At 40.5% G+C, this 24,061-nt stretch overlaps 1 protein-coding gene across 1 annotated transcript in view; it reads right to left on the minus strand.

Moving 5' to 3' along the window:
• Window positions 1-1,150: 1,150 nt before the first annotated feature.
• Window positions 1,151-24,061, minus strand: part of DGKI (diacylglycerol kinase iota) — a 453,887-nt gene continuing 430,976 nt past the window's right edge. The window contains exons 29-33 of the mRNA XM_015134986.3: window positions 23,253-23,290; window positions 18,948-19,068; window positions 8,451-8,487; window positions 6,665-6,764; window positions 1,151-2,307 (exon numbers count right to left, since the gene is read on the minus strand). Coding sequence (XP_014990472.3) covers window positions 2,191-2,307; window positions 6,665-6,764; window positions 8,451-8,487; window positions 18,948-19,068; window positions 23,253-23,290 — 413 coding nt within the window. The 3' untranslated portion in view covers window positions 1,151-2,190. The remainder of the gene's footprint in view (window positions 2,308-6,664; window positions 6,765-8,450; window positions 8,488-18,947; window positions 19,069-23,252; window positions 23,291-24,061) is intronic.

The raw sequence follows: 24,061 nt of genomic DNA on the forward strand, positions 1-24,061 counted from the left end.
GCTAGATAACTGACTGGCCAAACATTTGGCCCAAACCAGGGAATGGAAGATGCCATTCAAAGCCAGATTCCAGTTTGCTTTAAGGATTATATTTCTGTCATCACATTTCCTTGAAAGTCCCACCAACTAAAAATCCCCCAGCAAAAGCCCAATGATTAAATTCTCCTGGAGCATATTTTTCCAGTTTCTGGAAACAATCTGCTGCAGTGTCTCCTGTAACATCCAAAGGATAGTTCCATTTCTGAGGCTGATATATGGAAGTAGATTACTCACAACCTAATCCATCCTCCCACCAACAATTTGATTTTGAAATGACTATGGAGAGACTGTGGTAATAAAATCCCCATCCACTGAAAGGCTGTTCCTATTTAATATAGCACATCATAGCCGTACTTTCAAAATGATGATATGTTACCGAAATGTGACTCAGATAAGCAAAATGTCACCATTAGACCTTTAAATTAAATGTAGAGACACTATCATTCATGGTCATATGTAGAAACATTAGGGAAACACTATGCTGTGTCCAAGGACAAAATGAAAATAAGCTCAGGACACATCAGATTTCGCCAAAAGCAAAATCCTTGGACGCCCACTTTTATTTGTGACTTACCCCAAGTCAAGTAGATATTCGGACAGAAAGACAGACATTTTCTTTTGATATTTTAGGTGTCACAGAGTCCCTAATAGAGGTACCTGTAAGTACCATTTGATCCGTGGCAGGTTTAGATGTTACAATTCTAACTATCCGACAGACATTTCTGGCTAGATTCCCATGGTAGTTTGCACTAAGGACTTTCTGAAAGGGGAAAATAAAGTAGATAAAATAATATATTAGACTACCCCATGCATAGAAAATGGGGTTATCAAGTACGACCTTTGGACCTGACAAATAATAGTTGAAGCATCCTTCTGAATGATCTGGGCATCCCATAAATCTGGCAGTGGAACTCATACAATAAACCTTTGTCCTTGGGTCAAGGATTACTTGGAGTAATAAAAACCAAAAACCTAAAAGAAAGACCTAAAACGGGGCTCCTCTCACCACTGTATCCAACAGTCTATAGTTATTAGCCTTTGTGCAACATCCCAATGACTGTTTTCTACTTCAGTGACATATGTTGACATATGTTGCTACTTTTGCTTTTGCTTTTGTTTTTTTCAAGTCAATTAGGGTGCTTTCTATTATCACTCAACAAAGTTTAGAAGTAAACATTGTTAGAGTGCTCCATTTCCTGTAACCACAGTTCCCACACATGATTATCTCCTCTGCAATTTAAACAGCACTTAAAATTGAGTGGTTCTGCAGACTAGCTGTGGGCCTCTGTTTAATCCTTTGCTCATCTTCTATTGCAGCAAAAGGCAAAGATGGCTACACATAGGCAGTACGGAGCTGTACAGACAGCCCAAGCTGAACCAGTCCTGCATGGCTATTGGCTACAGCCCAGCAGCCTGGGCTGACCCCTGGGTTACCTCTCTGAGGTACCTCCAAGCACAGACATCTTCCATGCCACCTCACCATTCCTCAAAAATATAGCACACAAGTTGACATTATCCATGTGGCACTTCCCAGCTCCTATATAATGAAACGGAGGGTTGGGGGGTGGTGGGGACATGCAGAGAGAGTCACTAAATAGTCTTGATATATTTAGTCTTGGAAATGGAAGTGGTTTTACAGTTATATTTCTGCAGGACATTCAGAGGGTTTTAGAAGGCCTTCAGACAATCTTGTGGTCTTCCAAGACTGAATGTAAAGAGAAGAGATAATATATTTTTTTAAAGTTAATGGGTAGTTACAGTAGAATTGTATGGTACAGGGAAAAAAAAATCAATGCATGGGGGAGGATGGAGCAGTGCCGTTTATACGAACATCCTTTGAATCTTTAAAATAAATTATACAGGTGAACACAGAAGTTCATGCTACTTGCTGGAAGCAATAAGGATCAAATTTTGTGGAACTCGTACTGTATTCCACAAATCTCCAGGTATCCTGCCTCCTTCTCAATGGGCTATCATGTTCTGTTGTACATCTTGGTAGCCCTTAAAAACGAGTGGCATGGTCTCAGGTAGATTCTTGCAGGAGAGAGACAGATATATGAATTCCATCAGCTTCTTCCAGGGGAGCTGCCCGATCGCAGGGAGGGCAGATGTGATACGCTTGCTCACGTTCTCTTTGCCTGAATACCAGGGTCAAACAGCAGTTTCCAGGTCCTCATGGCCAATGACCTTATAGTTCTGACGGCTTTCTAGGTAAGCAGCCAAGTCTGGGTCCCCAGCCTGCTGTGCTCTCTCTTGAGGTGTCTTACCCTATACGTAAATAATGGAAAGAGAGAGAGAGAGAGAAAGAAAGAGAGAGAGAGAGAGACAAGTACTAGTTATGAAATACAAAAACAAAACAAAACAAAACAAAAACCACAGAAACAGAGCTACCCAAAGATACTTGCTAGTAAGGATCCTTTCACGTTTGGTGTTTTAGAATTTACAAGACACTTTCAAATCTATTGTTTTATATGAGCATTAAATTGAACATGTGCGATTGGTAAATTAAAGGGCAAGAGTTTATCACTTTTGATGGGTGGGGTTTATACTAGGGAAACAGAAGTTCACAGAGGTTAACGGTACACAGGAGGAAACAGTGGGATAAAGTGAGTTTTGAAACCCAGAGCCTTTCTGGAAGATAGGGAGATAGAAATTACTGAATTTAAAAAACACGGAGGCAGGCATTTAGATTTCTAGTTTAGGACTCTTTCTATTATTCTAAACTTGGGAAATGAACATGCAGAAACTAAAAGGAAGGGATAGTCATAAAACATTTGAAAGGTTTCTTTGTTGGTTTCAGACTTCAGTGAAGTTCTCCCCAATTTATAGCTATTTCATCTCTCTGAAAACTAAGCTAGTTTCTCAATACAAAAGAGGTAGATATTGATTAAAGAAATCTTAGAAAACTTGAAAACCACAAAGAAGACAAGGAATATCCCTAATCATTCCACCAAACTAAGATAACCACTACTAACCTTCCATTGATAACTAGCTTTTGTCTTTTATACGCCTCTATACATATTTTTATTTAAAAAAAACCACAACTTATTTATGTACTGTTTTACAAACTTTCTTAGTAATATATCATAAATTTTTGTCATTAATTTTTTACATCAACATTTTAAATAGTCATATAATTTCTTACAGACTACTATGCCTTTTGTACATTTGTATAGACACATATACACACACATTTGTATATATATTGATTTTTTTAATGAGAAGTCATAAAATGAGTCATTAAATTTTTTTAATGAGAAGTCATTGAATAAGAAGTCAGCAGTAAAGGGAGAAAGGGTGTCCATTCGTTTGATCGCCTGTAGGAATTACTTAGCATCACTCAAAATTTCTAATTTTTGTTCAATATATAGTTTTAGCTATTTAAAATGTTATGTTAAGTTCCAAAGGAAGGGTAGAGGCATGATCGTTGCACCAAAGAAATAGCTCCATGTACAAATGCATACAAGTTTTATAAATATTATCCCAGACTTCTCAGCTTTCATCTCAGCTATCCCCACAGATACGGGTGACCTCAATCCAACCGGCTCTACATAGCCTACTGGGGATAGGATAAAAGGGAAGTAACAATGGCTCTAGAATCTTTCTAAAATTTTACTTATTTACTTGAGATTTAGCAGTTAACCACCAGTTTGAAGTTCCTATGATAATTTTTATTCAACTTGTTTGCAGCCTTAGTAGATAATTGTGTCTTTACTTCCATAATAATGAGGTTGGAATTTCCAGGTTTCAAATATTCAGAGAGGTGGCTGAGGTGGGCCTTTGAGTTGATTTCTAAGGAACTGATCTCTAATAGGAGAAATTCTCAGGATGCTGCTTCTCTCCAAAAAATTCCAGGAGAAGTTTCAGTTGTAATTATCACAGTCAACTTCAACCTGGCGTCAAGTTACAGAATGGCAAAATTTTAAAATCCTCAAAAAGTAATGAAGTATAGCTACATTATTTCATGTAGTAAGATCTCTAGAATATAACGTTGAGTAAAAGTTGTATGATATCATGTATGTATGACTTCATGTAGTTAAAAACAGTGAGAGAGAAAAACAGGCATATCTACATGTGAAGAGGGATCATTAAAAGTTTAATTATATCTAGGTCCAGGTTGTGGGGTTTCCAGCAATTTTTGGCTTTTTGGAGCATATCTTCCTACATTACTAGTTTTCTATGTGAGGGGTTTATAATTATAAAAACAAGCTATTTCTTTAAAAAAAAAACAGACATATACACAACACAAAATAGAAACAAGTTTCCATGAACATTGAGTGCTTTATCTGATTCAGAAACTTAGAAAGATAAAAAAGAAGACCTGCTCAAGAGCCAGGTCTCCTGACTCCTGTTCAGTCTGACCTTCTTTTTCATGGCTTCTCTCTGTCTTTAAAATGATCTGAGTTGAGTGTAGGACCAGCCTTTGTGTGGTAAAGAGGCAGTTGCCCTGCTGTGGTCTGAGTGGCTCCGGCAAGACCAACCCTACCCCATAACCTGGCTCCATTAATCCTGACTACAAGTCGTCTATTTCTCAATCAGGTTAAACATCCAAACATCTGAGTGCAAATAACATCTGGGAAGAATATCACATTGAGAAATTATTACTTTTAGTAGCAAAAACTGCAATAACTTTTGCACCAACCTAATTATCTGCCATTTGAAATAGTGTACCCAGTTAGCTAGCCAGACAGGTAACAGACCACTAGAAACCAGGACACAACTCAAATGTGTTTGATATGCCTAGGCAGCCAGGGATTTCAGTCAGAGACCAAGGGTGCTCATGGGCTGCCAGGGAAGTAGAGACTTCTACGCAATACAACTGGCTCAGAAAGGAAAGAGGTTCACTTGGGAGGCAAAGTTATTTCATAAAGTGAACTGCAGATTGAGGAGGCCCCAGAGAAAAAATTACACATAGGCAGATTCTTATCACTTACATAAATCTAATGGAGCTTAAGCCATTAATTAGGTTTCTAAGTAATCTGTCTATGTGTCATGGTTACAATCACGGGCCCAAAACCTGAGCTACTCGGTACCTGCATAATGAAGGCCTCAACTATATACTAAGATTCTTCTCTGTAAGTTTCTATAGTTAAGTGGTTCATTATTTCCTGGAGTCTACTGAGAGTGTTTTAAAACTCTCAGAGCTTATCAGAATCCTCTATGGCAAGCTTGTCCAAACCGCAGCCTGCAAGCCATATGCGGCCCACGATGACTTTGAATGAGGCTTAACACAAATTTGTAAACTTTCTGAAACATCACAAGATTTTTTTTGCAATTTTTATTTTTTTCAGCTCATGAGCTATTGCTAGTGTTGGTGTATTTCATGTGTGGCCCAAGACAATTCTTCTTTTTCCAATGTGGCCCAGGGAAGCCAAAAGACTGGACACCCCTGCTCTATGGGGTTGATCTTCTATGTAAACTAACTCCTCTCTCTCTCTCTCTCTCTCTCTCTCTCTCTCTCTCTCTCTCTCTCTCTCTCTCTCTCTCTTCTATCTTATAGGCTGAGCCCTGGGTCAACTCTACTAAGCTACAACTCTTCCTTTCCTCTATCTTTCAACCCTTTCTCTTGGGTGCTCTCTGTAAACTGAAACAACTTGTGGTGCAGCCTGTTCTCAGTTCTTCTGAACAGAATTTCCCCTGAGGCCTCATCTCTGCCAGCTGATGCTATCAAGGTTGGCACACATGTCACATTACCCATTTCTGGCCTCACTGCCCTCTTATTAAGACAGTTATAAGAAAGTGGACACTGAAGTTCAGATTTACGTAACTTTTGCTGTGGAGAAACCAACCACATTTCTAGCCAAGTGCCACAGGAATCACTGTACCTCAATCAAACAGATTCCATAAACAAACCGATTTTGTTATGTGGCTAGTGTGTTCTGGCACCAAATGAGAACCACCAACCTGCTGAAACAACACTGGACTGGCGTCAAAAGAGCTCAATTTAATTTAAGGCTCAGCTACTGGTCCAAGGGTATGTGTAACTTTCTCTAGGCTTTTAGCTCCTATAGCTATAAATGACAGTAATTCCCATGCTATCTAATTTCTGAGGTTAACTTTTAGAGAATATTAGAAAACAAATGGAAAGAAATTTTTTTAAATGAAGAACTACATAAACATACCAGATTTAAGACTGTAACCATCTCAAAGCCAGAGCCCACCGTCCTGGGAGCTGGGAAATAATCCCTTTGGCACCCATATAAGGGGCCATATAAATCATAGAATTTAAACCACACTGGAGTAAGTACTGAAGGAAAACCCCAAAGGGGCTTCTCAGTAGTCAGGCCAAAGTCTTTGAACATGGTCCTGACCCCTCTCCTTGGGCTTCAGACCTCAACTCCCACGACTTGGCTGCTAGCGTTCAGTAGGACAACCCCAATGTCCCAAGGCCAACGTGTTCAGAGGTTTATAAAGCCCCATAGGCAAGCACACGCCCTCCCTTTGTGCTTATACATTTAAATCACAGTTTCTCTAAATGAAGCACTCTATTTTTTCCTCCTTTTTCCAAAGCCCCAGGCACTTCCATAAGCACAGAAAGGATGTCCGTGCTATGGTCACAAGCAAAGGCAACAGTGCCTGCGATCTCGCCCAGTGGGAGGATGTTTGCACTCACTCATCGAGTTACCTTGGAGTCCGTCTTTCTCAGAGATGCTCCTGCATCCACCAGAAGCTGGCACACAGCCCGGTTCCGCTGGCAGGCAGCCTTGTGCAGTGCAGTCTCACCCCTAAATCAAAGAGGAAATGGGAAACCACCCATAAAGGGGTTGGAGGCAGCAGGGAATGGGGTGAGGGGAGCTGATGTCGGGTGCTCCTCAGCCTCCTTCCCTATAGGCTGCTGAGATCTTGGCTGTAGGGTACATTCTGGGGAGGTGGGAAAGGGGATTTCTAAAAATTCCTTGAGCTAGTCATCACCTGATCATAATATCTGACTCCAGCCCCCTTTCCAAACAGTGCTGATTAACTAGGTTTAGTAATTTTTTAAAGAAGCTACTACCATTTGATTTAGGTGATCGTCAATGCAGTATTAAACAGACTAATTGTCTAGATGTATCTGAACACTGAAGACATTCTCTCTGTGCATACATTTGAGTAGAGTGAGAAAGGCACTGGGTGAAAGAACAGGGAGCAGCGTGGAGCGCCTCTGGCCCTTCAGGCACAGCACACGGCCCTTGGTTGATGGTCACTCGGCCTACAGTGGAGTATCTCCTGAGAACCCAAGTTCAAAACACCAGGCCAACACCCACTCTGCTCTATCCACTTTAGATTCTGTGTGAGTGGCAGGTGGAAGGAGCGGGCAGCCACAGAGGATATCTGAGAGGCACAGTGAGACTCTGGGAGAGTTTGAGAGCCAGGGCTCTCCCCAGGAGGCAGCAGGCTTGAGGCCAGCCACTCAGTGTGGGAAGGGGCAAGGGAAACTGGCTATTTCCCCATCACTGACAGGCTCTATAGGGAGGAGGGTATTCCTATCCTGAGCCCAAAGGCACCAAGATGCTTAATGCCAAAGTATTTCAGGAAAAATCAATAGCAGCCTTTAGAGAAGGCAAAAAGGGGTAAGTAATGGCACCACTTACAATCTTGCAAATAGGATGTGCTGGCATGTGGACCAGCTCTATAGAGTGATACACAGCTTCTTCCACAGCCCTACTGCTTTTCATTCGTCCTCCATTCTATTCATTTCTACTTCTCCTCCTTCCCACGTGCTTAGCTACTCACCACCTCATTCCTCTCCACACCAACTCATCTTTATACCTTTTCAAATATGGCTTTCAGGATTAGTTGCACAGCCTAACTTTGTTCCTGTTTGGGGAGGAGTAACTATTTTGCTGCTTTAGAAATAAGGTTGAAAACAAACATTATCATCAGTTTAGACACCATCCCAGAGCTGATGACTTTTTCAATCAGCATCCCTTCCCTGAACCATAGAAGACAGAAGATAGAGTGACTATGTTCTTAGTTCTTCAGTGGTGGTTCATAACTTGTGCTGTTCTAGACTAACAGAGAGAAGTTATGTCACTACATGTGCATAATGCCTCAGGGCAGTAGGGTCCCATTTTCTCAGAAACTCCAGCTGAGAAAGAACAAATGTGATGGGTACATTAAAAGGTAAGTGTAATTATTTAGACTTCTCAGCATTCCAAGATGCACCAGTGGAGAAGTACATTGCTTGAAGCAAGCTCTAAATGATGATTAGCACTGACTCTGGAGGCAAGCATTATGACAATTGTCATCAGTTTCTATTGTGTAATTTTTTATTTAGGCAATTAGCCCTGCAGAGTTATGAACAAAGTTGAAAGTGGACTTTGAATTAATTAAATTAAAATTACCTACAATATGCCCTATAGATTACATTCTTCTCCCAGATATGTTCTGAAGAAAATAACCTAGACTATGTAATAAAAGGCAACACTCACGTTTCACTGTCTGCCATATCCAATAACTCGGAAGGTCCTAAATAAGAAGAAAGCAAGATGACCATCAAAAAATAAGCTCAAAAACTAAATATTAACAGAAAATCTATAGTCACAAAATGAAAATGCCTTAGAAGGCTAAATTTGGGGATAGAAATAATAAGACAAAAACAAAAATAAAAGGATCCCTCTACCTCCTCATTACCAAACTCCCAGTCTCCATGAACCAATATGTACAGAATGGTAGATACAAAAGAATGGTATGGTCTCTGCTGTCAAGAAGCTTTCAATCAAGTTTACGAAATAAAACTGGAATAGAATAACTGAAAAATAATTAAGTGGCTAACTAGGGAGAAAGGGGCAGATCAGGTGGGGTTTAGGAATCAGGGCCATTTCTCATTCTCAAACAAGTTGCTTGGGATGGCATCTTATGAAGCATAATATTAAGGCTGTACGACATTATATATATCATCTAGGGTACAATTCCACTTGTTATAAAATTTCCCTTCTCAGACCAGAAAGAAATACTATGCATATACATCAAATGACTATAGATGCATCCTTAGGAATGGAAATATTCTGTGAATTTCCCTTTCACAATGTTTTATGTGTTCACGAATTAATCCATTCAGTCTACAAACGCTGCCTGGAATGTCCACCTTTCTAGCTCTGTACCACTGCTTCTCTCCCTGCCATCTCTTGCCCTCTTCAGCCTGTGGGTATCAGTTGAGACTTTTTTCCCCATAAAGCCCTTTACGATCCCACTTCAAACAGCTTATTAAACACCTGCCTATACAATCCCTCACTTTATGTACTGACCCTATTTCCTATAGTTGAATGGGTAATGGGATTTGTCATACAAGTGGGGACCACCCCAGGCAAAGGGGGATATATGATCATGTTACTGATCATGACACTTAACAAACTACTTTAAAATAACCTACTGATTTATCTCTCCCTATAACTAGACTCCAGAAAACCCCTTAACGTTTTGGCCCATGCTTTGTCTAGCATTGTGTCATTCCTTGGTGCCTAGTATAGAGCCTGGAGATAAGTAGATGCTTAAATATCCCGTTGAATGGATGAATAAATATGCTTGTAAGTGTCAGGTATTGAGTATTTTAGTCTTTAGAAAGATGATCCTGGGGATTTGCTCTCTTTATTGGTGGATATCATTATTATTAAAAATTAACTTGTCGTGCATAGTAAGAAGGGGTGGAAGAGCTTATCACTCTCACCATGAAAGTCATTGGCCAAGGACAATATAACAGTGATGTTATGGGATTTCATAATTCTCCTGGTCATCCAAATCATCTTGACCTCTTCTTTTTCATACCTGCTATTCACTGGGACCAGGTGAATCTTCTCTTACAAAGTCTCTCCTATTTGTCTTTTCTGTTTGTCCTATTTGACAAATAGACTTCCTAACAGGTATCTACCTGGAACATTATTAGCATGCAGAAGTAGTTACTAAGAAAGATAAGAAGGTCTTACATCATCTAGATTTCTAGGTTTCCAATACATCATATCTCCCGCTTACTTCCAAGTATTTAAACACTGGAGCTCACAGTCCTTCATCTGGAACTACATTTCCTCAATTTGTTCCCAGGGTTCCATTTTCTTTTTTCACAAAAGCTAAAGTGGTAACTGCACACTCAACCATGTATTTTTCAGGCTTTCTACCCAGAATAGCCACCTGTCTAAATCTGACATGTTCTTCAAAGGCTAGTCTGTGACAAGGTCCTCTCAAAAGATGACCTTTGACAGAGGGAATGTATTCTTTCTCTCAACTTCCAAAGCACTTATTTGGTTCTACCCTCATACTATGTATTCACTTTTTGAATACATGCCTTCCATAAAGAAATTTTTCTATATCTGTTGAATACAAGAACACCTCAGTTGTTTTTTGTATCCTTCTAGCACCTACCCTATATTAAGGAAACAACAAATATTTAACTCATGGCTCTTTGTTCCTTGGTCCTGTGATTCTAAGAAAAGATGAATAATGATCCTCATCCTCCCACACACATCCCAAAAGTGCAGAGCAGGACAGGACAGTGACCAGGGGTGAGGTTTCTCGAGCCATCCCTTCTTGGTTAAAAATCCCAGCTCTACTACAGACTAGGTCTTGGCCAAGTCTAATTAATCTCTCAGCCCTTGGTTATCACACATGTAAAGTCAAATTAATAATAATATTTATCTCACAGGGTTGTGAGAGTTCAAGAGGGCTGGGCATGGTGGCTCACACCTGTTATCCCAGCACTTTGGGACGCCAAGGTGGGTGGATCATTTGAGGTCAGGAGTTTGAGACCAGCCTGACCAACATGGTGAAACCCTGTCTCTACTGAAAATACAATAATTAGCCCGGCATGGTGGTGTGCGCCTGTAATCCTAGCTACTCAGGCTGAGGCAGGAGAATCGCTTGATCCCGGGAGGCGGAGATTGCAGTGAGCTGAGAATGCGCCACTGTACTCCCACCTGGGCAACATCTCAAAAAATAAAAAATAAAAAAAGAGAAGAGTCAATAAACATAGTGTGTTTGAAACAGTGCCTGGCACACCACAGGTACTGCTTCAACTTTAAATAGCATGAAGTGTCCTATTCTCTGTCCTGATACAGGTCACACTATGTCAAGATATGGGATCCTCAGTGAAGGAAGGTGGTATGAAAGGGTTGTTTTACTCCCACTTACATGTGAAGCCACTTGTTGACTCAAATTCTATGTCCTGAGCACTAAGCACCTCAGGCCTATTTAGCTGCCAAGAGGGCACTCTTTACAATGTCAGCAAGGGGCTTAAGTGCCCAATGGTCCTCTTAAAGAGTGCCTGTCACCTTCAGAGAACATTCTAAGCTGCTCCTCTTGAAAGAAATTCCATGAATATGAGCAGCCTAGACTCATCAGTAGCTCTGTTCCCATTGGTACTGCTAATTGCACAACTATTTAGGCAACAGAGGCCTCGTTTACTTTTCTCCTTCATTCAGCACTGTCATTCAGTGCTCTCAGAGCCTTGTCACGGTGAGTCCACAGTCATCCAGGGTCTAAGGCTCTATGCAAGTGAGGGGATCCTCAAGCATTTTAATTGGGCTAGCACAGCAATAATTTGACAATATGAAGGTGGGGACAAGGGAAAAAGCTGTCTGTTCTTCACAATTTGTGACCAGAATCACTACAAATGCAGCCAACCCAGAATTATTCCAGACCTGATTATCCAGTCTGTGAGTCAGGCATGCCCGCGGCTACCCATCACTCTCCCTCCCTCTGCACCCTTTCATCCTCTGCAGCTGACAGAGGTGAGAGGCAGAGGCACTAATACCAAGGTAAGAAACTTTTGCTCTTAATTAATATCTAAAAAAAAAAAAAGAAAAAAAAAAAACAAAAAAACACGCCAATTAAAGATTTGGGGAATGGCTCTCAAATAATCAATTTAATTCACTTCATCTTTCCTTATTCTCCCATCAACATAGATGATCACAAAATAGCAGAACGTTTTGAACACTGGACAAGAAGAGGCAAAAGTAGCAACCAGCTGACTACAGAAGGGAATGGGCAGCTATTTTTAACAGCACAGGTACGTTTTCTAATCATTCGTGGCCTCCTTTAAGATGGCTGTTTGCATAATGCTAGCAAGGAAAGACTTACAGAGAGTGGATGCCAGGAGAGGCCTAAGACAAGGCTGTTCTTCTCCTTATTTGAACCTGCACTGCCCAACGGTGAGCTATGCTTTAACTGGACAATGTGGAGTTTAACTGTACCCTGTGACTTTTAGTGTAGAAACAATAACACCTATGATTTTTGAAAAGTTAATTTGAGTCTCACTAATAAAGGAAAGGAGACGAAAGGAGAAAAACAAGAGAGAAAAAAAATAAAGACTAGTCAGGCATGGTGGTTCACGTCTGTAATCCCAGCACTTTGGGACGGCCAGGTGGGAGGACTGTTTGAGTCTAGGAATTCAAGACCAGCCTAGGTAACATAGCGAGACCGCAGCTCTAAAAAAAAAGAAAAAAAAAAAAATTAGCTGGGCGTGGTGGTACATGCCTGCAGTCCTAGCTGTTCCAGAGGCTAAGGAGGGAAGATTGCTTGAGCCCAGGAGATCAAAGTTACAGTGAGTCATGACTGGACCACTGCACTCCAACCTGGGTGACAGGGCGAGATCCTGTCTCAAAAAAATAAAAATAAAGACAACTGAATTCCTTCAATGTACATGAATGGGCAACATTTGAGTTTGGGGCTTGTTTTATATACACATACATTCTGATTGCGGACACTATGCCATCTCCCCTAAGGAATTTCAAGGGAGACCATCAAGTTGTCAGCAGAGAATTCACTGTTGTTTCCTCAATAGAAAAGGAAATCTCAGGTCCCCGTCTCTTCCAGGGTTTACTGAAATGTCCCCCCTTCATCCTTTGGCTGACCTGAATCAGAAAAAATACTGTAAAATCCCTTTTGAGGAGATATGGGTGCAGATTTCTCCATGAAAATTTCAGATGAAAATGGCCACTGCTCTTCCAGAACCCTAGACCAGTTGTCACCTGAACTCTGCTTATGACATTCACATGGCACTACCCTGCATTGTGGTTGTTTATCCATGTTTCATTTCCCTTGCTGGTATTAGGAATATGGAGGACACAAACCATCTCTCATGTATGGATGAATTTTGGCAAGTAACCTAACTTCACTATGCTTCAGTTTTCAACACTTGTCAAATGGAGATGAGAGCTTACTGTATAGGGTTGTAAAAATTAAATATGATAATGCATTTAGAATATTTAGAACAATAGAGGTTAACAGTGATTGTTACAGAAACTTTTTTTTCCTCACAAGTGCCTGGGACAGAATTAAAATGTTTTAATAAATGAATGAATAAAAGACATTTTAAAATCATTTTGGATCCCAGCCAATATCACTTTAAGAGAAAGATTCACAATTGAAACATGGATTCAAAAGACTGTGCTATATGGGAAATGGTCTGAAAATTAAGGGAAAGAAAATTCTGTTAAGTGGACATACACATCAGTATTCAGGAGACGCCCAGGGAATGCGAAAGGAAGCAAAACTTCACAAATCTTTCAAAATGAGAAAGTGAACATCATGTTAAGTAGCCAGGCCTTCCAAATTATAATGTTGTTGCCCAGTATTCATTCCATAGGCTCTTCTGTTGGATACCCCAGCTCCCGCTGATGTGACTTTGTCATCAATATTATATCTGTATTATATATGACGTGCCTTTTGTCACATGCATCCTTTAATTTGCTTCCCACACCAATGCCTCCAAATCCCCTTTGCTATTCCTTCCACTTCCCATGGCCTCTCTCTGGGCCCTCATTTCCCATTAGTCTCCCTGACGCTGCCAGCAGACCATTCCAAATCCTCCCCTGCCACAGGACAAAAGCTGCACAGATGTGGGGAGAGCTGGCACTGGGAATGCTAACAGCACTGTCATCCTGTCCCAGCAGGATGGTGGTCGGTTCTCTCTGGGACCAGAAGCAGAAAAAGGGGGGTTAAAAAAAAGAGAAAAGAAAGACTGAAGACAGAAAAAGAGGGAAGACAAAATAACCCATTGAAATCAAAAAGGAAATGCATGAGTGAGATTTCTATCAGGAAAACCAGTAGGAGGCAATGGGGTAGGCGTGGGGAGAATAAAAACAAAAGAGCAGAGTGTGCAGGGTGGTGAAGGAAAGAAACAACACAAAAGTCCCTTGGAGGGGCAAATGAGGGGGAGGGAGTGGGCAGAAAATATGGTTGAAAGGAGCTGAAAAGCGGGAAGCACTGAGAGGAATCTCAGCTGGAATCCCTGCATCCTTAGTCTCTCTCCCAGTCTCTGTGGAATTGTTAACTCTTCCTCCCCAAGTCTCTTTTCAACTCTCTAAATGTCCAAATTCCAGTTTTTCATAAAGGAAAGCAGCATGCTGTATAGATGAGAGAAGACATCCAAAGGAAGAAGATGCAAGCTGAAAAAAATTCAAGCCTCCCATGGCGCTTTCAGAACATACCGCACATCTCATGTGGCACAGCCCCCAGCCTGCTTTAAAAGAGCCCATAGAAGAGAAATCAGTTGCTGCTTGTTGTGTCTGAGAGAATAACTAATCTCAGGACTCTTGTTCAGGTGTCCTCTTGATGGTGGCGGCCCACACTCCTGACCAGAGCCAATGAAGAAGAGGGCAGAGCAGAGGGGAGAGGGGCTCAGGAGTAAGGCTGCAGGAAGCAAACGAAGTGTCAACTCAAGAGCCACAAACAACATCAGCTGTGCACCTGGAAAAGAGCCTGTGAATCCTTCAGAACTGCTATTACTAACGTCATCATTACAGTCAAGTCTTTGAACAATTTTTTTTACGTCATATGAAACCATGAGACAGACATAAACCAAATTGTGAAAAATAAGTAAATGAACAACAAAGGCTTTAAAAGATTTGCAATATTCAACAACCAGGAGGAATGTCTTTCTTGATCTTTGGCATAATGTAAAACTTTTATTTATTTATTTATTTTCATTTACATGAATTCAAACTGATCAGACTTACCTACTGCAAATCTGATGCTAATTTAAAAATACAATGCCATAGTCTGGTATACATCCCTAAATCTCAGACTTACTGAGGCTTCTTGGGAAGGCTGTTTTCTTTGTCAGGTCAGGGTATTCCAGAGTTATCATCATTACTAAGTTAGCAGAGACTATTTCAATCAACAGAGATCACCCTTAAGAAGGTGATTACAGAATTGAAAAGGTATTGACAAGTTTCTGTGTACTTGTGCCTGACTTCAAGAACACTACAATTTAAAGGAGTTTCTATCATCAAAAAGAGAGGAGTGGTTTTGCTATGATGGTTTTCAATAAAATGCAAAGGTTAATATAAACTAAATTAGCAACTAAAGATATTAAAAAACAAACAAAACAACAGTTGAGCTGAAGTGTTTAGCTCTTGTGGAATTAGGTGAATTAGGTTATATCAAATGATTTTACATCCATATTTCTGAATAAATAAAAAAGTTAAGATAGACATGGAGAATGAAATTGACAATGTCTATCAAGGTTGACAACTAATTTCAATAAGAATCAATTGCATTTGAGACTCCATATTCAGCTATAGTAGTAAAGTGTTAAAAATTGCCATCCATCAAAAATGCAGTGACCCTTGGACTGAACATCATAATAACATTTTATTTGCCAACAAAAGAGATGGATTGTGCTCTCCCATCTCTACAGTCTTTCTCCCTGTGCGATTAGAGATCCTGGTGAGGCAGGAAGGGTATAGGATGCCTTCTGAGACCTCAGGAATTATTTGCCTAGAAGTGAAGTTAGGATGATTACTGTGAATATTGTGTTTCTTCTAGTGAGCATAAATATTAAGCTGATTAATTTATAAAATCTAACCAAAGCATTGGAAGACTAAGCACTCCCACCCCTCAAAAAAAGACTGAATTCCTTTGTGTCCTTCCACTTGGGTGGAGTGGTATTGTGTGACTCAGTCTTTGCAAAAGTCACTGCGGGTTGATGAGAAACAGATTTGTGTTGGAAGGTTAGGTTTTGATCAAAGCCCTCAGAGACTAATGTGCCGGATGAATTGATGCCAGGCAAAGTAGGTGTGCACTGATCTACATTTGGGGTTAGAAACTCCAAGTCCTGTGAGCTTGGATGAACGGTGCTTTCAAAGGCCCTATTTTTGGAGGCAGGGGAAAGAGAGGAAATAGAGGAAGTGAAAAGCTACTGTGTCAGGGTGATATAATCCCAGGACTCATCACTCATGTCCCTGGGGCAGCTCAGATGAGGAGCCCTGCTGTTTTCATTTTTAGTATAATCATATTTCAAATATTGCATGGGCTGTACTTATGCTAAAACCTTCATTATTGTTACCTTTTTTTTTTTTTCTTCAAGAAACAGGGTCTGGCTCAGCTGCCCAGGCTGGAGTGCAGTGGTGCAATTCTAGCTCACTTAGCCTTCACCTTCCAGGCTCAAGCAATCCTTCCGCCTCAGCCTCAAGTAGCTGCGACTATGGGCCCACCATGCCTGGCCATCTTGTATTTTTATTTATGAAACCTGGGTTCTTAGGACCCAGAACCAAAGTCAAATAGAAAAATGAAGCTCTAAGGGATTCCAGGTGAGTCAGAAGTTCAGAACATTGCTCACTTTAAACTGCAGAGGCTGGGACATAAGAGAGTGTGGTAGATTAAATATCTCCATGAATTATTCACAGCTCTGGCCATCAAACAGTGGAATCTGTTTCCCAACCTTTTAAGTCTGGGCTGGCCCTGTGACTTGTTTTAGCCAACAGTATACAGTAGAGAGCAACCAGAACTTCCCAACTTAGCTTCAGGACATCTGGCAGCTTCCACTCTCACCCCTGGGAACCCCAGCACTACCATGCTGTGAAGAATCTTGGGAAAAAAAGACCAGGTGTTGAGAAAGGCTTAGGTGTCCTGGCCTTCCACAGCCATCCCAGCTGAAAGCCCCAAACATGTGAGAGTCCATCTTCAATAAAGCCTCATCCAAAAAAGGAGCTGACTGCAGTCTCCTAAATGAGACCAAGTGAGACGGTGGATACAGAGAGGATCCAAGGATTAGGGGAGGAAATACTGCTTCTTGAGGAAAGATGAAAAGATGGGTGGGGGGATGTGGAGAGAGAGATTCCTGGATTGTGTTGTCACTCAAATAGATGGCCAGTGTCTCACCTAACTCCAGAGAAAGGGTAGGTGGGCACCAAATGTCTTAAGGTATCCAAGCAAGCATTCAATCTCTTGGGTAAAGGGTATACTAAAGAGAGTAGATTGGAAGTGATCAACAAGACAGCAACTAGGAGAACTTTAAACCTGAGCTAAAGAAAAATAAAGTGACAGTATACATCTAACCCTCACCTGAGCTTTGTGCAGTAGAAATCCTGAGATATTTTCTTATTCAGGGAAAAAGAATACAGTAGCACTGTGGCTTCACTCTTGCCCAGAAAGAAATACTTTTAACTGCAAGAGATTGAATAGCCAGGGAAATAGGAGATGGAATGATACAAGCCCCAGACTTAGCACCAAAAATACATCCTACCTACCTAGGCTTTCCAGGGCAGACGGGTTTGGGATTATCCAACCCAGCCTACAAGGAGTAAAGAAATTCTGTCACCACAGCCCTTCTGTTTTCCTGGTCTTTCCTTTTTCCAACCCACCCTTTCCACCGTATTTCAGAGCAAGGGTTCAAGCAGAATCTCAACAGTGAGAAGGTACTGAAGACAAAGCAAGGGGTGTCTAACATGATTGACAGTTTGGTACCTACCTTGCAAGGACCTTGTGAAGATCAAATGATGGGATGCGTCTACTATAAACAATTGGCAAATATGTGCTTGACAAATGGTAGCTACGTTATCTATCTGTGGCTTTACCATAGGACTTAAAACAGCTCCACATATCTGTTTTAAATTTAATTATACACATGATCTTATTTTTTCTTTAGCCTGCAATTACTTGAAAACAGTGACTGTATTTTATTTTTGTGCGTGTACCATCTATAACAGGCAGCTCCTGTTAGGCACTACACAAATATTTGTTAAATGAATGAATCAATGAATGGAATAAGACATACTTGCTGAATTGCAAAAAAAAAAAAAGGAGCAAAAAGGATGTGAATGTTTACGAGTATGCTTACTGTCTACAGGCTGAATTTGGGTGCAAAAGGAGTCAGCCATAGGCTGACTGTCAGGGCTCAAAGAAACTTTTCCAATCTCTCTGTATACCAAGGTCCAGCAGAATTAGACTCTTTCATTCCTTCTCGTTTAAAACAGCCTAGCTAGGCAGTATTTTTTACACTTTATTCCTGGAAATACTATGAAACATGATAAGTTGAATGTAACTGTTTAGATTTAGTATTCATCAAATATGTTTATGCTTCCAAAGGGTTTTTAGAGGCAGGTGCTATAGTGCATGCTACTTCCTGCAAACGATCTGGCACCAAATTAGAAATCCAGTTAGAAAGCAGTCTGGAAGGTTAGTATGATCTGCCACAGACAATACAATAGTACCAGACGTTTTCAAAGAGAATAAAGTGTAACCTGGGTGGAAAAGATAAATGAGATCAAACAGGAAAAAAAAAAAAAAAGAGAGAAACTAGAAAGATGTAAAAAAATTATCCTCATGAATCTTCACAATGATGAACCACAAATATGGATTAGGCAGGGAATCCCAACCCATTAATTTACAGAAGAGCTCTAGAGAAAATAAAGTGCACAATGCCAGGCTGCATTTATTTTTGTCCCCTATTTTTTAAAAAAGTAATTAGTCTGAAAAATAGCCTGTAAAGAACTTGGTATGAACACTGTTTCTATTAATTGCTTGGTTAGGATGGCCCATATGTGTCAGTGGTCTGCAACCATGACTGCCTCAAATAAGCAGGGGCAGTCGGCTAAAAGTTCGAGAGTATTTCTGCCATTCTGAAGACTGCCTGGATGAAGGGCATCTTAGAAAATGTAAAATGCAATGGATTTCACAGATAAGTGATCCTTGGTAAGTTCACTATGCCTACTCACCGTGGTCAAGGATATATTTCACAATCTCCCCGTTGCCGGTTTTAGCTGCGTAGTGAAGGAGTGAACAGTGGTCTGGTCCCTGAATTAGCAGACTGCCTCCATTTTTATAGCTTTCTATTAGCTGCAAGAGAGACATACAAAAAGAAGCTCAGGCAGAATCTGGAACAAGGATAACAGCTAACTGGTAATAAAATAAGAGTCATGTAGCAAACCACAATGTTTCTAGCCTCAGAGGACATAGAGAAAAGTCAAAAAGATGAAGTAACATTCCTGGACTGTGTTATCACTCACAGTGATGACCAGTGTCTCTTCTAACTCTGGAAAGAGTCTGTGAGTATTGAACAGGCTAGGGAAACTGAATCATGCTGAATTACTTTTTTCATTTATTTTCTGAGCACTGGTCTCTATGGTCTCTGTCTCAAGGGAGTGAGGGGTGGAGTGGAAAACAAAAGCCTCTCTTTGTTGGCTTAGCATTCTCTTGAGTGAAAGAGTAATTATGGCTATAAGCAGGAATACCTTGGTGACTGTAGCTAAGCTTCTTGCCCGTGTCCTTCAGTTTTTCTTTAGTCTTATGAAACTATATACCAAATATCAAAGCTGCTTTGTCTCTCCTGTGTAAGATCACTGAATACAAGTATAGACACATACGCATGCATGCATGCACGCACACGAACACACGCCTGGCTTCCTTCTTCATCCAGATCTGCAGCCGAGCCTGCAAACCTTGTGTTAATCACCCAACACATACCTAACAGGCTAGAGATGATGCACAGAGTGAGACCCAAAATGATTCAGAAAATGTAATAGTTTCTATGTGAGAGAAGACTGGAAAAAACAACAACAACAACAACAACAGAATTTTGTAGCCTGAGGATAAGGTGGCTAAATGAGGATATGGTCTAACTTTATAAAATACTGAACATTATAGAAAATGTGAAAGAGTCCCTCATCTCCAAATTACAGTATATCAGGACAAGAGTGCCTACATGAAGCTTCTAATAGGTAATTTTAGGACAAATGAGAATTAAATAACCCAGCAGGTAATAAGCAAAATGAACACATTATCTTTTAAGAAGTTAGATGGTACACATTATAGATAATCAGACATCCCATAAGGTAAAAGAGCATAAATGACATAAATGCAAAGGATAAGTCCTAGTGTTCTATACCATTGTAGGATGACTATAGTTAATAATATATTAAATAGTTTTAAATAGCTAGAAGGAGGATGTTGAACATTCCCAACATAAAGAAATGATAAATGTGTGAGGTGTTGGATATGCTAATTACCCTGATCTGATCAATGTATATTATATGTATCTAAACATCACTATGTACTCCATGAATATGTATAATCATTTGTCAATTAAAATTATTTTTTTTAAAAAAAAGAACATAAATTCAGAGTTCACGTCTTCACTCAAATACATCCATAGAATTGTCATGTGCTAGATGTCAGGAAGATAAATACAATTCAGTCACTGTGCCCAAAGCCCTCACAGCCCATGGGGGAGACAGATAGGTAAAGAGTCACACAGTAATGGACGGGAACATCACAAATGTCTCAGAGAAGCACTAGGGAAGCATGAAGCAGGGGATGGAAAGAGCCATGGAAGGCCTCCCAGGGCATGGATCAAAAGCAGTAGCTGAATGAAGGTAAGGAACATATGGGACTTCCATCCCTAAACTGGGGGGCAAGAGGGCAGGAAGAAGTAGCTAGCAACTTTCCACAAAAGTCTAAAAGGGAATCCTGTTCTGTTCAACCACATTGTCTTAAAATGACACTCCCTTTCTTTGTGGGGAGATCGACAAAGGATAACAGCATAGACCCAACCAAACCTGTTCAGGGTCAACTGCCTGGATCCTGCCTTCCAGTGCTGTTTCTAGACACCGTGAACATTCAGTTAGTCCATGGGCATTTTTTGCAGCCCAGTTGTCCCGGAGCTATTTGTGACAGCCTTCACACAGGAGTGGCTCCAGAGACGTTCTGTTCGCTAGTCTCTTGCTCTCTTTCTCTCCCTCCCTCTCTTTCTTTCTCTCCCTCTCCCTCTTGTACAAACACATACACATGTACCCAATTTAATACTTTATATATATTGCACTTTCTACTCAGAAGAAAGAAACAAAAGAAGTTGGAGAAGAGAAAGAGGGCATGAATATTTGAGAAGGAAAATAAAGAAAATATGTAAAAGAGAAAAAGTAAAACCTTAAGCCCTCAGTAAATATTCCATCTCTCAGTAAATAAGGTGTTATTGGCCGGGCGTGGTGGCTTATGCCTGTAATCCCAGTACTTTGGGAGGCTGAGGCGGGCAGATCACGAGGTCAGGAGATCAACACCATCCTGGCAAACACAGTGAAACCCCGTCTCTACTAAAAATACAAAAAATTAGCCGGGCATGGTGGCAGGCACCTGTAGTCCCAGCTACTCGGGAGGCTGAGGCAGGAGAATTGTGTGAACCCAGGAGGCAGAGGTTGCAGCGAGCTGAGACTGCACCACTGCACTCCAGCCTGGGCGACAGAGGGAGACTCCAACTTCAAAAAGAAAAACAAACAAACAAAAAATAATAAGATGTTATTAAGTCATGTTTTAGTCATTTAGGCAAGAATTATAACAGAGAATGCATTAGGTTGGTGCAAAAATAATTGCAGTTTTTGTCACTGAAATGACAAAAACCGAATTACTTTTGCATCAACCTATAATAAGACAACCAGCTGGATATAGTGATTTCCCACATTGCAAATGATTCTCTATTTAAAAGTACAAAAAAAAGTGTGATCATAAACTCAGGATCCTGGGAAATCAGTTGCCTAAACTGAAAGCATATAGAAAATAAAATGGAAGGGTTTCAAATGTACAGTGCTTTGCCAGATTTTCTGGTGTAGAAACCCACCAGGGGCAGGAATCAATCATATTCATGCCTTTGTTTCCCACAAAACCCAATGGAAGGCCGTGCACAGAGTACAGGATGGTATGGGCTTAATCCACTGGTAAGAAACGGCACTGAACTCATCAATATACTGCTTGGAGAGCACTCTTCTGAGTAACAATTTCTATTGACACTATGATCTGTGCAGTGGCACAGGCACCATTTTCAGGATTACGTGCCTAAAGGGGGCAGCTGATCAAGATGTTTGCAACATTTTCTCCATTTGTTTTCTTCTAGTAACCTGTTGAAAAATGTAGCATAGGTGTCCTTCAGTTTGTCCAACAGATGTGCCTAAAAAAAGTTATGTCTGAGGGTAGGACTTTTCAGCTTTCTCTGAGGGCTATTGGTTCCTCAATCTGCAATGGCACCTTACTCCACAGGCTAAGGAATCAGGCGTAGCCTCTGCCTTCAGGCAGCTGTCATTATTACAGAACAGATCAGTTCCAGCAGGGGGTTTGCAGGGGCATATGGGAAGTCATGAGCCTGATGCCTGTAAATGATGTGGGACCAAAAATAACTTTAGAATATTCATAGATGATGTTTATATTATATAACAAATATTTGTATTTCCACCATGTTTAGCTATTAAAAAAACACAGATCTATACTATCAGAATATTAATAAAATAGCTAACATTTTAGAGCCCCTTCCATGTAATAGGAACAGTCTTGAGAGCTTTCTATGTATTATTACATTAATTCCTCATGACAATCCAAAGAGAGAGGTAATATTATTCCATTTTACTGATGAAAAAACTAAGGCACAGAGAGAATTAAATAATTACACGAAATCACACAGACAGTGTAAGGCAGAGCCAAGATCCGAACTCAGAAAGTCTGACTTCAGATTTTACATTCACCCTCAGGGCAGTGGTGACTGCTTCCTTCCTTCTGAACAAAACTCACCAGAAAACATAAGCACAAATTAAACTGTTCCAAGTGGATCAGGGTTCTTGTTTGACTAACTATGATCCCCAAAGTATAAAACCATAAAAAGGAAAGATTAATCTCTGACCTGAAGAATGCATTTCTGAGTGTTGTCCAGGTAATTCTTACAGATGCATTCATTTCAATACCTGCCTGAAAGGAAATCTTTAAATTCTTCGAATGTCAGCTTCCAGAGGGCAGGCACACTGTGCACACTGCGCACACTGCAGCCTGGGGACATGCAGTTCATTTTAAGTAACTGAGACAAGTACCCTGGTGCTCTTGAACACCCTCTCTGCTCAGTTCTCAAAAGAACATCTTGCCTCTTCTATTCAGCCAGTGCAAGCACGGGGATGATAAGTGATAGATGGAAACACAGAAATTTGGTGAGGAATGATGTTGTTTTAAAGTTCTTAAAGCATTGCCAAGGATTTGGTAGGAAGATATCTTACCTTCATAAGATCACCAGCTATTACTGCCTGCAAAATTGCTGTGAAAGACAAAAGAGAGATGTCCTATTAGTAGAAGACCCTCTCATTAAAATATTACACAAAGTTGGATCCATATTTGGGATAAGTACTCTACATTTGGGGCAGGAATCAGAGAAGGAAAATATCTTAGTCAAACCGACTGAGGCCCCCTCTTTAGCCCTTCCCCACCCAGGTACCCATTCCATGCATCCTTCTAGAGCCCATGTGTGCCCCCTCCAGCCTTGGTACAGTAAATATTTAAAAAATTGGAGTCACACCAATTGGGTTCAAATCTCAACTCTGACACTTTAAGCAACAGGACACTGGGCAAATCATTTAACCCCTCTGAGCCTCAGTTTCCACATTTGTAAAAGAGCAGGTTTAAACTTAGTAGGGTTCATGAAGTCCTATGAATGTTCCTAACCCAGCCACGGATGCAGAGTAAGTGCCTAATCATGATTGCACTTGCTTCCTTCTTTCTAGTTCCTTCTACTTTGCTCTCTTGTGATTTAAGCAATCACCAGTCTTTTTGTGTGTTTTGTGGTGATAGATAAATACCTATTGCTATGAATATTAGGAAGACTGGAGACAGCAAAGAGGAATCAAGTCTATTTTAACTGTGTTCTTGAGAAAAAAACCATATGTTTGGCATATAATTTACTGATGATTTTTATGGAAAAAAGCCTAGAGGTAATAGGTAACTTAAACTACTTTTAAGAATATGTAGCCTTAGGGGAAAAAAAATAGATGTGTCTAATGATTCATGCACCTTATGTGGGGTGTAGAAGAGG

The sequence above is a fragment of the Macaca mulatta genome, chromosome 3 (assembly GCF_049350105.2).
Source record: "Macaca mulatta isolate MMU2019108-1 chromosome 3, T2T-MMU8v2.0, whole genome shotgun sequence".
NCBI lineage: Eukaryota > Metazoa > Chordata > Mammalia > Primates > Cercopithecidae > Macaca > Macaca mulatta.